This window comes from Microcebus murinus, chromosome 3 (genome assembly GCF_040939455.1).
Source record: "Microcebus murinus isolate Inina chromosome 3, M.murinus_Inina_mat1.0, whole genome shotgun sequence".
Lineage (NCBI taxonomy): Eukaryota > Metazoa > Chordata > Mammalia > Primates > Cheirogaleidae > Microcebus > Microcebus murinus.
Window position 1 is genome coordinate 25,203,417 of NC_134106.1, and position 13,843 is coordinate 25,217,259.

Consider the following 13,843-nt stretch of genomic DNA (forward strand, 5'->3'; position numbering starts at 1 on the left):
TTTATATTATAAAAAAAGTAATGCCTCATGTATCTGACACTTTATAGCAAACCATTTTGCATCTTATCATTTGGAATAAACACAAGTATTTTTCCTAAATAAAATACTTTTTCACCTCTTTACATCATGCTCTGCAGTGCTCCTTTGGTTGCGTATGGTACCCATCTGTCAGGAGGGCAAATCTCTGGTGGCTCAGCTCCCAGTGAACACCTTTTTATCCCCTTGCTCAGCTTCCTCCCTTAGTCTGCTTGGACTTAAACCAGATAGCCATGCTGGTTAGAATTGTTTGCAAATTAATAGTAAATAGAATACAGGTTGAGTATCCCTTATCTAAAATGCTTGGGACCAGAAATGTTTCAGATTTTGGAATATTTGCATTATGTACTTGTGAGTTGAAAATCTCAAATCTAAAAATTCCTTTGAGTGTTGTGTCAGAGCTCAAAATTTCATATTTTGGAGCATTTAAATTTTGGATTTTCAGAATTGAGAGGCTTAACCTCAGATAACGACTGGCTCTGAGGTGTTAACCTATGAATAAAATGCATCGACTTTGGAAAATGGTCTTTTTTCTGGTTGGACACCTGTATTCTGGGTTGGTATGGATGCCACAAAAATGATGTATCATGGCAATGCAAAAAATCAGATATACCAACCACCCACTGATTGACTCTACAACTTAGCATGGATTTGTTGTTCTTTTTTGAAGTAGGTACACAGAGAATTTCTGGATTGATTTGAAATGAATCTGATAGTCTATAGGTTAAGTAAACAGACTGACATCTGTCACAGGCTGGAAGTTCTTTGAGAGCTCAGGTGTTTGAAATCCACTGAGTTCTTCCAAATCCAATCATCTGGAGATACTGTTAGCAGGTGGCTACCCAGGGACCTCAGATGCCAGAGCCAGCCCACCCACCTGGACCCTGCCATTTCTCTTATTTTATGTGTTCTTAAAAGCACACTTGAGAGCCTATGTCTCTACCAATTTACAAATGCTGGTATAGGTGTCAAGGATACGTCATTGCCTCTTCAGACCTTGACACCTGGACTATTACCCACATGTGATGACTCTTGGCATGTCTGAGGTCATTGAGCTGGGCAGCCATGGAGGCAGTGTGCATAGAGGCTACGTGCACCAGCTCTCGAGTCAGATTGCTCAGGCCAAGTCAGGCAGCATCCCTGCTTGTGACAAGGTTGTGGTCACAGAGAAAGAAACGTGGCCTTTACAAATCCAAGTCAATTTCTACTGCTGCCCTTCCGTTTCCACATGCTGGCCATCTGAAGGAGAGAGCCACAGAAGACAAATCTTCCCATCTGAGAAGGTGATGGCTGGTGACATGGTCCTGAAGAACAGTCAGCTGGGTGGGTGTGGGCTGGTCTCAGCCAAGGCTGCCCTTGGGCCATGTGCAGAGTCCTCAGTGAGCGCAGACGAGGCTCCCACCTTCTCAGGAGTACAGTATCATCATCAGCCACTGGACGTGATAGGAAAGCAAAGGAAGCCATGGAGACAGGACATTAATGGATGGTTTAGCCAGAGGGACCACACCATCCATTAGTAAGTATAAATCAACCCGAAATATAATCAACCTTGACTTCTTGCAGCGCCTATGAATGATGACAGCCAAGATAGAGGCTGATTCTGTATTCAATTCTCAATGAATTTTTTTCCCCGTGAATTCAATTTGGCAAGCGCGTGCCGGCTCCGTGCAGGTGTGCAGCCTGGGTAGCAGAAATCCATTAGAACATATTCTACGTGTTTACACTTATGGGCCCCTTGGTCTGACAGCTTTATGTGGGTGTGATGAAGGATCCTTCTAACTCACACAGAGGGGACCTCTGGGGAAACCACTCCCCAAGCCAATCCATCAAAAAGATGATGCTGATGATGAAGCTGGTAATGGTGACATTACCAGTGGTGTCAGAGAAAGCCCCAGAGTGAAATTCCAACAACGTGGCTTCCATATCCTGTGGACCCTGGGTGGTCCTGTTGGTCTCATCCTCATTGAGCTGAGATGGTCAGAGCTGGAGGTGATCTCAGAGACCACCTAGCCCCACTCATTTCACAGGTGGGGCAGCTGAGGCCCCAGAGAGGCAGTATGATTTGCCTAACGTCCTGTAGCTGGTAACAAGGAGTGCTGTGGCTTCAACTCAGACCTGTCCAGTTCAGCACTTCACTTTGCTGGAGCCTGATGAAGCTGTGGGCTGTCCTGTTTCAGGTGCCACACTCATGTCACCCCGTTCCCCCAGCTCAGAGCCCGCCACTGCAGAAGGAGTGCCTGGGATCAGGAACTGATGCCTCAGCAGCTGGGTGTGGGGCTAAGCAGTCTGGGGCTGGGACTAGAAGACTCTAGCCATTGTCCCTCCAGCTGAAGCCCACCTTCACACACATACATTGGAGTGACTGAGGGGAGACACGGGCTGAGGGTCCCTACCTCTTAGAAGGCTATTCCATAGAATGGACATTTGAGATCAAGGGAGATACCCGAGCTTTTAAAGAATCCTTTCTAAGCAGCCAAACAGAGGAAGTGTTGCAGAAAAAATAAGAGCAGATACTTCAATTCCAGACTCCAACATCCTTGCAGTAAACATTACCTAGCACCACACCTGGCACCTAGCAGGTGCTCCGTAAATCAGTGCATTTGGAATGGTCAGGGAAGACAACCGATGCCATACATGAATTTTCCCTCTCCAAGACATATCAGCTCATTCATTCAACAAGCATTTGTTAACCACCTACTATACACAGAGCACTATATGAGATTTGGGAAGAGGCCACAAAAATAAGACTAGATGTAGTTCCTGCACATGTGGAGAAGGCTATGCCAGCCCTTCAGTGAGGCTTATTTCTAGCCTGTAAGTCCTGCCTGACCTGACCTTGATTTTGAGACTCACCCTAAGCCAGCCTCCCCTCATTCTCTGTATGCCAGCCTGGACGGCACACACTGCCCCATCTAACCTGGGCCTTTCCTACCCACCCTCCCATTCTGCCCAGATAGCTCCTTCTTGTCTTTGAGGTTTCAGCTTCAATGCCACCTCCTCCAGAAAGGCCTTGGTGGAACCCCCTATCTAGACTAGCTCTCCCATTACTGTCCGTGTTAGAGTTCCTTGCTAGACCCAGGTCCTCACCCCTCTTGGTATCCATGCCCTGCCATGTCTGCCAAGTGATGTGCAAGAGGAGGCAGCTCTTTCCCCATCTGCTGGAAATGGGCTTGGCCATGTGACTTGCTTTGGCCAAGAGAATGACTTGCAAGTGTGGCCCCTTGGTCTCAGAGGCCTTAGATGTTTAAAACTCGCTTTCTTGTGCTTCTGTCATTGTCTCGAGAAGGACAGGACTGGTCAGAGTTTCTGTGATTAAGGTACCCAGCAAAATCCCCAGCAAAATCACAGATCCATGAGCAAGCCAGCCAAGATCCATGGTCTCCTGGCCATGCAACTCAGGAGCTAAATAAGTGCTTATTGTAGGCAGGTGAAGTTTTGTGGATCTGTCATGTGGCATTATTGTGATCAAATATACTGGATGTCCTAAGTCAGTCTCCTGTTCCCCTCATATGTGTCTAGTACAAAGTGGATGCTCAGTAATTATTTAATGGATAGATGAATGAATGAATGAGTGCAATAAATGCAGTGCTAAGTCTCAAACTCAGTAGAATGAAGGGTCCTCAGAACCCTCCGTCACCAGAGCCTGGCCCTGCAATGGCCACCTCTACCTAAGAATATGTCAGCTGCCTCCTTGGAGAAAGTCTTACCTCGGGCTTCTGGAGATATATTCCTTTGCCATCTTGGGTTAAGTTTTCAAAAACTTCTGTGAAAATGCAGCAGAAATGAATACAGTTAATTTGTGTGTGTGGAGAAGAAAGAAGCAAGCCTACATTGGAGGAGGGCCGGAAGGAGGGGTACCTAAGACCACCGGAGACTCCACAGGAGGAGGTTGCAGAGGAGAACTGGAAGCAGAGACCTCCCAAGTAGCCTGGAGACCAGTGGCAAGGGTAGGTGGAGCAGCTAACTTTCCCTTCCCTTGCATCTCAGACTGCTGGTGGGCTCCCCAGCAGTTGGAGAGACCTGTAGGCACCAGCCCAGAGATGGCCACCGCCAGTGAGTGGTAAGCCTGTAGCAGACATGGCACCAGGCTCCCAATTCCCTCAGGGCACCTCCATGTGCACAGACCCGAGCTGCGTGGCAGGCGCCATATTGCTTCATTCTCCCCTACCCCATCCCTATCCACAGCTGCCAAAACAGACAATATAGCCACCAGCTGGAGGCACCTCCAGGGAATGGGACCTTCCCTTTTGGGGCCTTATAGCTGACTGAGGGGTACTCAGACGGTAAGTTCCCTACCCGCCAGCCCTCCCAGGTGCTGCTGGCCCAGTGATCCCAAGAGAACGGGGCAGACCGTAAGGCTGAGAGACATAGACCCAGCTTGGGCTCCCCACGGGTGAATTGGGACTGGCACTCCTCTCCCTGGTGGGGTTAGGTATTGAACTCTGGGGCCCAGAGGTCAGACCTGCAGACCAGATCCTGTGCACCCAGGTCTTGCATTGCCAGGAGCACAGAAGGGATATTTATGAACAGCCTACTAAGGTGTGTGTGCTTTCAGGGGCAGATCAGTGTCCTTGAGGCCAATCTTCCTCCCAAAGGGAGGCCGTGTGCCCAGCCCAGGTGGCGTTCCTGTGCAGGGAACCTCCTGGTTGACATCACAGCCAGGGGAGACCTGGTGGCAGAGGCCCAGGAGTAGCCCCAGAGTTGGGGAGGGTGGAAAGCAGGGACGCCTGCTCTAGACTGTGGGTCTCAGACAGCCCCACCACATACATAGACTTTCTGACTGAGCGGGGCCATTCCAGCCCCTCCCTGACAGCTTTTCCTGGAAGCAGAGAAAAGAACTTTGAACCCTGCTAACAGCATTGGTGGTGCCTGAGGGCATGCTTACCCAACCCAGCTCCGCCCAGACTCACTCCAAGACTAGCCCTCACTGAGGGGGAGAAAAGGACACACCTGGAAGTCCCAGGGCCCCACCCACCACTTGAGGCACTAGAGTGCCTCTCTAGAGGAACAAGAGCTGGTTACAGGACACAAAAACAACAGTGTAGCTTGTCCCTCTGTGCAAGCGCCTCCTACTGACAGGGAGGACATCCTGCACACCCTTTTCACAGCACCTACTGACTCATCATACAGGGTGTGGTCGAATCTCACCCATAAACACCATCTACTGGCTCAGAGACTAAACAGGACATGTCAATACCCAAATGAAAACCTAAAGGCAAGAAGCAACAACTGATCCAGATGGGAAGAAATCAGCGAAGGAACTCTGGAAATATGAAGAACCAAACGGAAACCACATCCCTAACGAGGAGCACCAGCCCCTTAGAAATGGGCATCAACCAAAATCAAGCAACCAAAATGACAGAAGAGGAATTTCGAATGCGGATTGTAAGAAAATTCAACAATCTGCAAGAACAACTGGATAACCCCCCACAAAGAAAACACAAAAAGACTCCAGGACCTGGAACAAAAATTCACTAAAGAAATTGAAACAATGAAGAAATGTTTAACTGAACTCCTGGAAATGAAGAATCAATTCAGGGAACTACAAAACACAGTGGAAAGCCTCAAGAACAGGGTAGATCAAACAGAAGAAAGAAACTCAGAGATTGAAGATAACACCTTCCAATTAAATAAATCAGTCACAGAGATAGAGCAGAGAAACAAGAGAAAAGAGCACAGCCTACAAGAGATGTGGGATGATGTGAAGAAACCTAATGTGAGGGTCATGGGTTTACCAGAAGAAGAAGAAAGGATTGGAGAAGCTATTTGAAGATATAATAGAGGAAAATTTCCCAGGCCTTGCAAAAATCTCCAGATACAAGTTTAAGAAGTTCAAAGGACCCCTGGGAGATTCAATGCAAACAGGAAGACATCACAACATGCAGTCATAAGACTGACCAAAATATCAACTAAAGAGACCCTTCTAAGAGCGGTAAGATGAAAGAAGCAAGTAACATACAAAGGAAAGCCAATCTGAATAACACCAGACTTCTCTACTGAGACTTTACAAGCAAGGAGAGACTGGGGCCCCATTCTCACTCTTCTGAAACAGAACAATGCCCAGCTTAGAATCTTATTCCCTGCAAAACTAAGTTTTGTATATGAAGGAGAAATCAAGACATTCTCAGATAAACAAAGACTGAGGAAATTCACCGAGACAAGACCAGCCCTTCAAAAAGCACTCAAGACAGTGTTACCCACAGATCAGCACAATAAACACTCATGAATGTAAATCTACTCAAAGCTAAAGATCAAAGCCCAGATACCATAATGTCTCAAGAGAGAAAACAAAGCAACAAAGTTCAACCTAACAAAATGAACAGAAATCTGCCCCACCTATCAGTTATCTCAATAAATGTGAATGGCTTGAACTCCTCATTCAAGAGACATAGGCTGGCCTAATTGATAAAAAACACAATCCAAGTATCTGCTGCCTTCAGGAAACACATCTAACCTTCAAGGATGAAGTTAGACTAAAGGTAAAGGGGTGGAGAACAATATTTCAAGAAAACAGAAGCCAAAAGAAAGCTGGCATGGTGGTGCTGATTACAAATAACTTCGTTTTTAAATCAACCAAAGTAATAAAACACAAAGAAGATCACTACATAATGGTGAAGGGTACAGTTCAATAAGAAGACATAACAATGCTAAATATATATGCACCCAACCCAGGTGCACCCAGATTCATAAAGCCAACTCTATTTGATCTAAACAAATGGATAAACAATAACACCATAATAGTCGGAGACTTTAACACCCCACTGACAGCACAGGACAGATCCTCCAAACAAAAAATCAACAAAGAAATAATGGACTAAAGCGGAACTCTAGAACAAATGGGCCTGACTGATATTTACAGGACGTTCTACCCCCAAACCACTGAATATACGTTCTTCTCATCAGCTCATGGATCATTCTCTAAGATTGACCATATCCTACGACACAAAGCATGTCTCAAACAATTTAAAAAAATAGAAATTATACCATGTATCTTTTCAGGTCACAATGGAATAAAAGTAGAAATCAACCCTAACAGCAACCCTCATTTCTACACAAAGTCATGGAAAATAAACAACCTTCTGCTGAATGATCACTTCATAAATGAGGACATCAAGATGGAAATCAAAAGATTCTTTGAACTAAATGACAAGGGAGACACAAGTTACCAAAACCTGTGGGACACAGCTAAAGCAGTCCTGAGAGGAAAGTTTATCTCCATAAAAGCCTATATCCAAAAGTCTAAAAGATCACAAATAAACAACCTAATTAATTATCTCAAAGAGCTAGAAAAAGAAGAACAGACCAACCCCATAACCCAGCAGAAGAAGTGAAATCATTAAGATCAAATCAGAACTAAACAAATCGACAGCAGGGAAACCATACAGAAGATTAACAAAACAAAAAGTTGGTTCTTTGAAAAAATAAACAAAATTGACACACCTTTGTCTAGACTAACAAAAAGCAGAAAAGAAAAATCTCTAATAAGCTCCATCAGGACAAAAAAAGGAGAAATTACAACGGATGCCACAGAAATACAAGAGATAATTCATGAATACTACAAAAACCTCGATGGACACAAACTGGAAAATGTGAAGGAAATGGACAATTTCTTAGAAACACACAGCCTCCCTAGGCTCAACCAAGAAGAAATAGAATTCCTGAACAGACAAATATCAAGTACTGAAACTGAAACAGCAATGAAAAACCTTCCTAAAAAGAAAAGTCCTGGACCAGATGGTTTCACACCCGAATTTTACCACACCTACAAAGAAGAACTGGTGCCTATCCTGCAGAAATTATTCCACAACTTAGAGAAAGATGGAATCCTCCCCAACACATTTTATGAAGTGAACATAACCCTGATACCAAAACCAGGAAAGGATGTAAGAAAAAAAGAAAACTATAGATCAATAACCCTTATGAATACAGATGCAAAAATTCACAACAAAATCCTAGCCAATTGAATCCAGGTGCTTGTCAAGAAAATAATCCATCACAACCAAGTAGGCTTCATCCCAGGGATGCAGGGATGGTTCAACATACGCAAATCTATAAATGTAATTCACCATATAAACAGAAGCAAAAACAAAGACCATATGATCCTCTCAATAGACGCAGAAAAAGCATTCAACAAAATTCAACACCCTTTTATGATAAGAACGCTCAACAAAATAGGCATAGACGGGGCTTACCTAAAAATGATACAAGCCATATATGACAAAACCACAGCCAATATCATACTGAATGGGGAAAAATTGAAAGCATTCCCACTTAGAACTGGAACAAGGCAAGGTTGCCCACTATCTCCACTTCTGTTCAACATAGTGCTGGAAGTCCTCACTATAGCAATCAGAGAAGAGATCGGAATTAAGGGCGTCCAAATGGGAACAGAAGAGATCAAACTCTCACTCTTTGCTGATGACATGATATTATACCTAGAAAACCCCAAGGTTTCAACCAAGAGACTCCTTGAATTGATAAATGAATTTGGTAAAGTCTTAGGATACAAAATCAATAAATCAATACACAGAAATCAGAGGCATTCATATATGCCAACAACAGTACAAGATAGAACCAAATCAAAGACTCAATTCCCTTCAAAATACCAACAAAGAAAATAAAGTATCTTAGAATATATTTAACTAAGGAGGTAAAATACCTCTACAGGGAGAACTATGAAACACTGAAGAAGGAAATAGCAGAAGATGTAAACAGATGGAAGAATATACCATGCTCATGAGTCAGCAGAATCAACATTGTTAAAATGTCTATAATACCCAAAGTGACCTACAGAGTCAAGGCAATCCCTATCAAAATACCATCATCATTTTTCACAGATACAGAAAAAATAAATTTATGCTTTGTATGGGACCAGACAAGACCCTGTATAGCAAAATAAATCCTAGGCAATAAAACAAAATAGGAGGTATCAATCTACCAGACTTCAAATTATATTACAAGGCTATAGTCATTAAAAGAGCTTTTTATTGGCACAAGAACAGGGACATTGACCAGTGGAACAAAACTGAGAACTCAGATATAAAACCATCCTTATATAGCCAACTAAGCAGACAAAGCAGACAAAACATACACTGGGGAAAAGAATCCTTATTCAATAAATGGTGCTGGGAAAACTGAATAGCCACATGTAGAAGACTGAAACAAGACCCACACTTTTCACCTCTCACAAAAATCAACTCACGCTGGATAAAAGACTTGAACCGTAGGTGTGAAACTATTAGAATCCTAGAGGAAAATGTTGGAAATATTCTTCTAGACATCAGCCTAGGCAAAGAATTTATGAAGAAGGCCCCAAAGGCAATCACAACAGCAACAAAAATAAACAAATGGGACCTGATCAAATTAAAAAGCTTCTGCACAGCCAAAGAAACTGTCAAGAGAGCAAACAGACAACCCACAGAATGGGAGAAAATTTTTGCAAGCTACACATCCGATAAAGGGCTGATAACTAGAATCTATTTAGAACTCAGGAAAATCAGCCAGAAAAAGTCAAACAATCCCATCAAAAAATGGGCTAAGGACATGAACAGAAACTTTTCAAAAGAAGACAGAATAATGGCCAACAAACATATGAAAAAATGCTCAACATCTCTAATCATCAGAGAAATGCAAATCAAAACCACAATTAGATATCACTTAACTCCAGTGAGAATGGCCTTTATCAAAAACTCCCCAAACAGTAAATGTTGGCGTGGATCCGGAGAGATAGGAACACTCCTACACTGCTGGTGGGACTGCAAACTAGTTCAACCTCTGTGGAAAGCAATATGGAGATACCTCAAAGCAATACAAGTATATCTACCATTTGATCCAGCAATTCCACTACTGGGCATCTACCCAAAAGATCAAAAGTCACTTTATGAAAAAGACACCTGCACTCGAATGTTTATAGCAGCACAATTCACAATTGCAAAGCTGTGGAAACAACCCAAGTGCCCATCAATTCATGAGTGGATTAATAATATGTGGTATATGTATACCATGGAGTACTACTCAGCTTTAAGAAACAATGGTGATGTGGCACCTCTTGTATATTCCTGGATACAGCTGGAACCCATTCTACTAAGTGAAGTATCTCAAGAATGGAAAAACAAGCACCACATGTACTCACCAGCAAATTGGTACTAACAGATCAACACCTAAGTGGACATATAGGAGTAACATTTATGGGGTGTTGGGCAGGTGGGAAGTGGGGAGGAGGGGATGGGCATATACAAACACAAGTAAGAGGTGCAACGTTTGGGGAATGGGCACACTTGAAGCTCTGACTCGAGGGGGGAGGGGGGCATGGACAATATACATAACCTTAACACTTGTACCCCCATAATATGCTAAAAAGAATTTGTATGTGTGTGTTGGAAACATTATGATTTACTTCTGCCCACTCATCGTGTCACCTTAACTACATCCACACTGAAAATGTGAGGGAACCCCATTTCTGCCTGTGTATGACCGCACACGGCACTTATCCTAACTGGGCCACTTCCACCCTTTGCCTCTGGAATAGGCAGGGTATGAACAGTGTGGGTAGACGTGGCCAAGGTTCCCAGGCACGTGGCCAGGTTCTCCACAGCCCCCCATGGCCTGCTGTTTCTGGGCTGGCAGCTGTCCTCCCCGGTGCTTGAACTAGGGACAAGTGGGTGATCACAGCCATGCAGAGGAAGCCCTGGCCTGCCCTCCTCCCCAGCTCACCCTCCATGTTCTCCACACGCAGCATCAAGAGCACGAAGCTCACGAAGTCCATCCGGAGGCTGGGGCCGCCGTAGCGGATCAGCATCAGCTGGCACACGTCGTTGCTGAGCACGATGCCTGCAGTGAGCACAGGCTCCCGCCGTGAGTGCTGGGGTCCTGCACCTGGGTCCCCTCCCGCCCACAGCCCCTTAAGTGGCCCCTCGTCCTCAGGGACCTGAATCCTAATAGCATGGAGGTCTTCTTTTATGGGGTTCATTTCGAATCATTTAATTATTTAATCAATTTATTTTATCTTCTCTCCATCCCCCTCTCGGGCCCTGTTAGGCAACCTGCATGAGGACGTCAAGGCAGGAGGCAGTCTGCTCAGCGGGCCAGAGCGTCCGCTTTGGAGCCCGGTGGGCCTGGATTGAAACCCCAGGCAAGTTTCTTTACATCTCTGAGCTTCAGTTTCTTCCACTGTCGAGTGGGGATTATAACAAGGTGTTGTTGAAGATTCAGTGAGACCCTGGACGTGCCAACCCTCAGTAAATTAGCTTTCATCACGGTGACAATAACAAGTAAGGTTTGTGTCATGTGCCGATCCATGTCTTTGGGAGTCACTTCAGAATGCCCAGTACCACCTCCCCCTGCCAGCGAGCACCTGCCTGTGCGGGCCCGGCGGCCCCCACCCCTCCCGTGCCTCCCGTGCCTACCTGCCTCCCGCATGGCAGCCCGCAGCTGTGCCCAGTTCAGGTAGCCTGACCCGTCTTCGTCCTGCTTGTGGAAAACCTCCTGCACAGAACCAAAACCAAAAGCTAAGGAAGCCAGGCGCTGCCAAGCACCCCCGGAGACCCCCTTCGTGTCCCAATGCCAGCACTGCAGGGACACCATCAGGGACGTCTGAGGCTCCCCCAGCAGGGCCGGCAACTGGGATAAGGATGTGGCGGAGGGTCCCTGCCTGGATCCCACCACCTCACATTTCCTATGGAACAAGGCTGCGGAGAAAGGGAAAGGTCCTTTTGTCACGGGAGCAGACAGTCCGGGTGTAGGTGAACGTGCTAAGCACATTAGCCACACTTTGAAGTGGTTCCAACTGTATGACTCAGGGGACAAGTGGGAGAATTGTGAGTTGTGAGCAATGATGGGAAGAGCAGGGCAGAGCCAATTTATGAAGGACTTTAAATGCCAAGCGTGCTAGGAGTTTAGACTGTCTCTGAAGCCAACGGAGAGCCTTAAACAGCTTTTCAAAAGGAAGCGACGTGATGAGATACGCATTTTGGAAATTGAGGAGACCAAGGCAACAGGCTGTCTGAGTTGGGGAGAGTGAGAAGGAGGAAAGGCTCACTGGCTGGGGGAGCAGAGATTTGCTGAGTTGGGTGTAAAGGGCTGCAGGGGAGAGAACTGTGTTTGGTAGCTTTGCAGAATTGCCATTTCCACACCATCCTCCAAAGAGGCGTGGTAAGCGTTGTTCTTACCTGATAGAGGATTAGCTGCTTCCACAGGTCCCTGAATTCCTGGATGCTCACAGTGCCCGACGCGTTAAGCTGGTAAGAGGTTAAGGTAAAAGCTGCCGGGGAGAGTTCCACCACACTCTGGAGGCAGCGACCGGCCCTCCACACAGAGGTGTGCGACTTGTGGACGGCCCCGTTCAATGTCTGACACCCCAAGTTGGCCTCACCTCACTGGCCAGTCCAGCCCAGGGGTCTTTCGCCCTTGTAGGAAAGGGCAGAATGAGCCAGAACACAGCAGCACCGGGAGAAGTGACTACGATGAGGTGATAATGGTAGTGACCACAATTATCATTTAATGAAGCAGACATTTTGACATGGCTAATTTGATGCCATTTAAATAAAAACCAGTAACCTTTTCTCATTGTTTAAGAGCCAGCTTATGGAAGGAGGCAGGCATACTGTGGCTAAGGATGCCTCCTATATTTTTAAAGTTTAGTGGTTAGCTTTGTAGACCACGTCCTGCTACCCCCAGCATCAGAGAGACTGCATCAAAACACCACCATGCACCACCTCGGAGCCTTCACCGTGGGGGTAGCCCTGTTACCCACTTACCATCCGTGTTACTTCATTTATGCCAGGCAGATGAGGTAGGCTCACCTCCCCCCTGTTCTATGGGGTGAAATGAGCCCTCAGGGAGGTTGCAGTCTTGTCCAAGTTCACAGCTGGTGACAGGGCTTCGACCTGCTCCAATGCCTGCACTCCTAACCACCGTCCTACGCTGTCTCTGAGTTTCTGCAGACTGCTTTTGTTTTTGCAACCCTCGTTGGACTATCACTCTACATGCCTCTCTGCAGTGTGAGTAACACAACTCTGATTTAAATTGTCCACTTAGAGAGGCAGAGCGTTTGCTAGGAAAATTGCAGGGCTAAGAACCAGGAAAGCCGAGTTCATGGTATGTTGTTTAACTTCTCTGAGCCCCGGCTTCCTGATCTGCAAAGGGGGCAGCCACCTCCCGGTCACCACATGGAAAATGTAGGGCCCCAAGGCCTTTGTAAAGGCTCTTGTAAACCTAGAGAGGCGTTAACCAACATCACCTTGCTGCGGCCTCATCCTCCCTCTCAGGAAGTGAGGTTATTGTTGAGGGTAGCTAATATTGATCACTTAGTGGATGATGGCTCTGTCCTCAGCACTTTGCCTGTGTTATCCCATTGGCGTTTCCACATCAATCCTACGGAGGAGCATATGCTTCAGAGGAGCACCTGGAGGCACAATGAGGCCCAGCGACCTGTCCAAGACCCCAAACTAGTAAGGGCTGGGGTTGGGATTCAAACCCAGCGTGAAGCTCTCAGCCAGCAGCACAGCATCCACCCACAACCTGAAAAGATACATCCTGCAGGGCCAGGATCCCCTGGCAGGCTTCAAGGCTGAAGAGGGGCTGTGTGCTCCCCAGACCTGGAAAGGAGAAGAAAGAGTCTGCAGGGAGCTGGCGCCAGGGCTGCACGCCCTCTCCTGGGCAGGAAGAGGTGGTGCTGCACCACCAGCCACAGGTCTAATGACCACTACGTAACAGGCTGGGAAGAGCGACAGGGAAAGCAGTGGACAGAGAGTATGTACTACACCCATGCAGTACATACAGCAAAGCCTGCAGAGGACACCTGGCTTCG

General features: G+C 46.2%; 1 protein-coding gene across 2 annotated transcripts in view; it reads right to left on the reverse strand.

Moving 5' to 3' along the window:
• Positions 1–927: 927 nt before the first annotated feature.
• The window catches only part of CAPN14 (calpain 14), a 33,284-nt gene continuing 20,368 nt past the window's right edge, over positions 928–13,843 (reverse strand). For both annotated transcript variants that reach the window (XM_076000466.1, XM_076000467.1), the window contains 6 exons: positions 13,567–13,631; positions 12,204–12,272; positions 11,442–11,520; positions 10,750–10,866; positions 3,744–3,799; positions 928–1,469 (listed from right to left, as the gene is read on the reverse strand). In XM_076000466.1, coding sequence (XP_075856581.1) covers positions 1,443–1,469; positions 3,744–3,799; positions 10,750–10,866; positions 11,442–11,520; positions 12,204–12,272; positions 13,567–13,631 — 413 coding nt within the window. In that variant the 3' untranslated portion in view covers positions 928–1,442. The remainder of the gene's footprint in view (positions 1,470–3,743; positions 3,800–10,749; positions 10,867–11,441; positions 11,521–12,203; positions 12,273–13,566; positions 13,632–13,843) is intronic.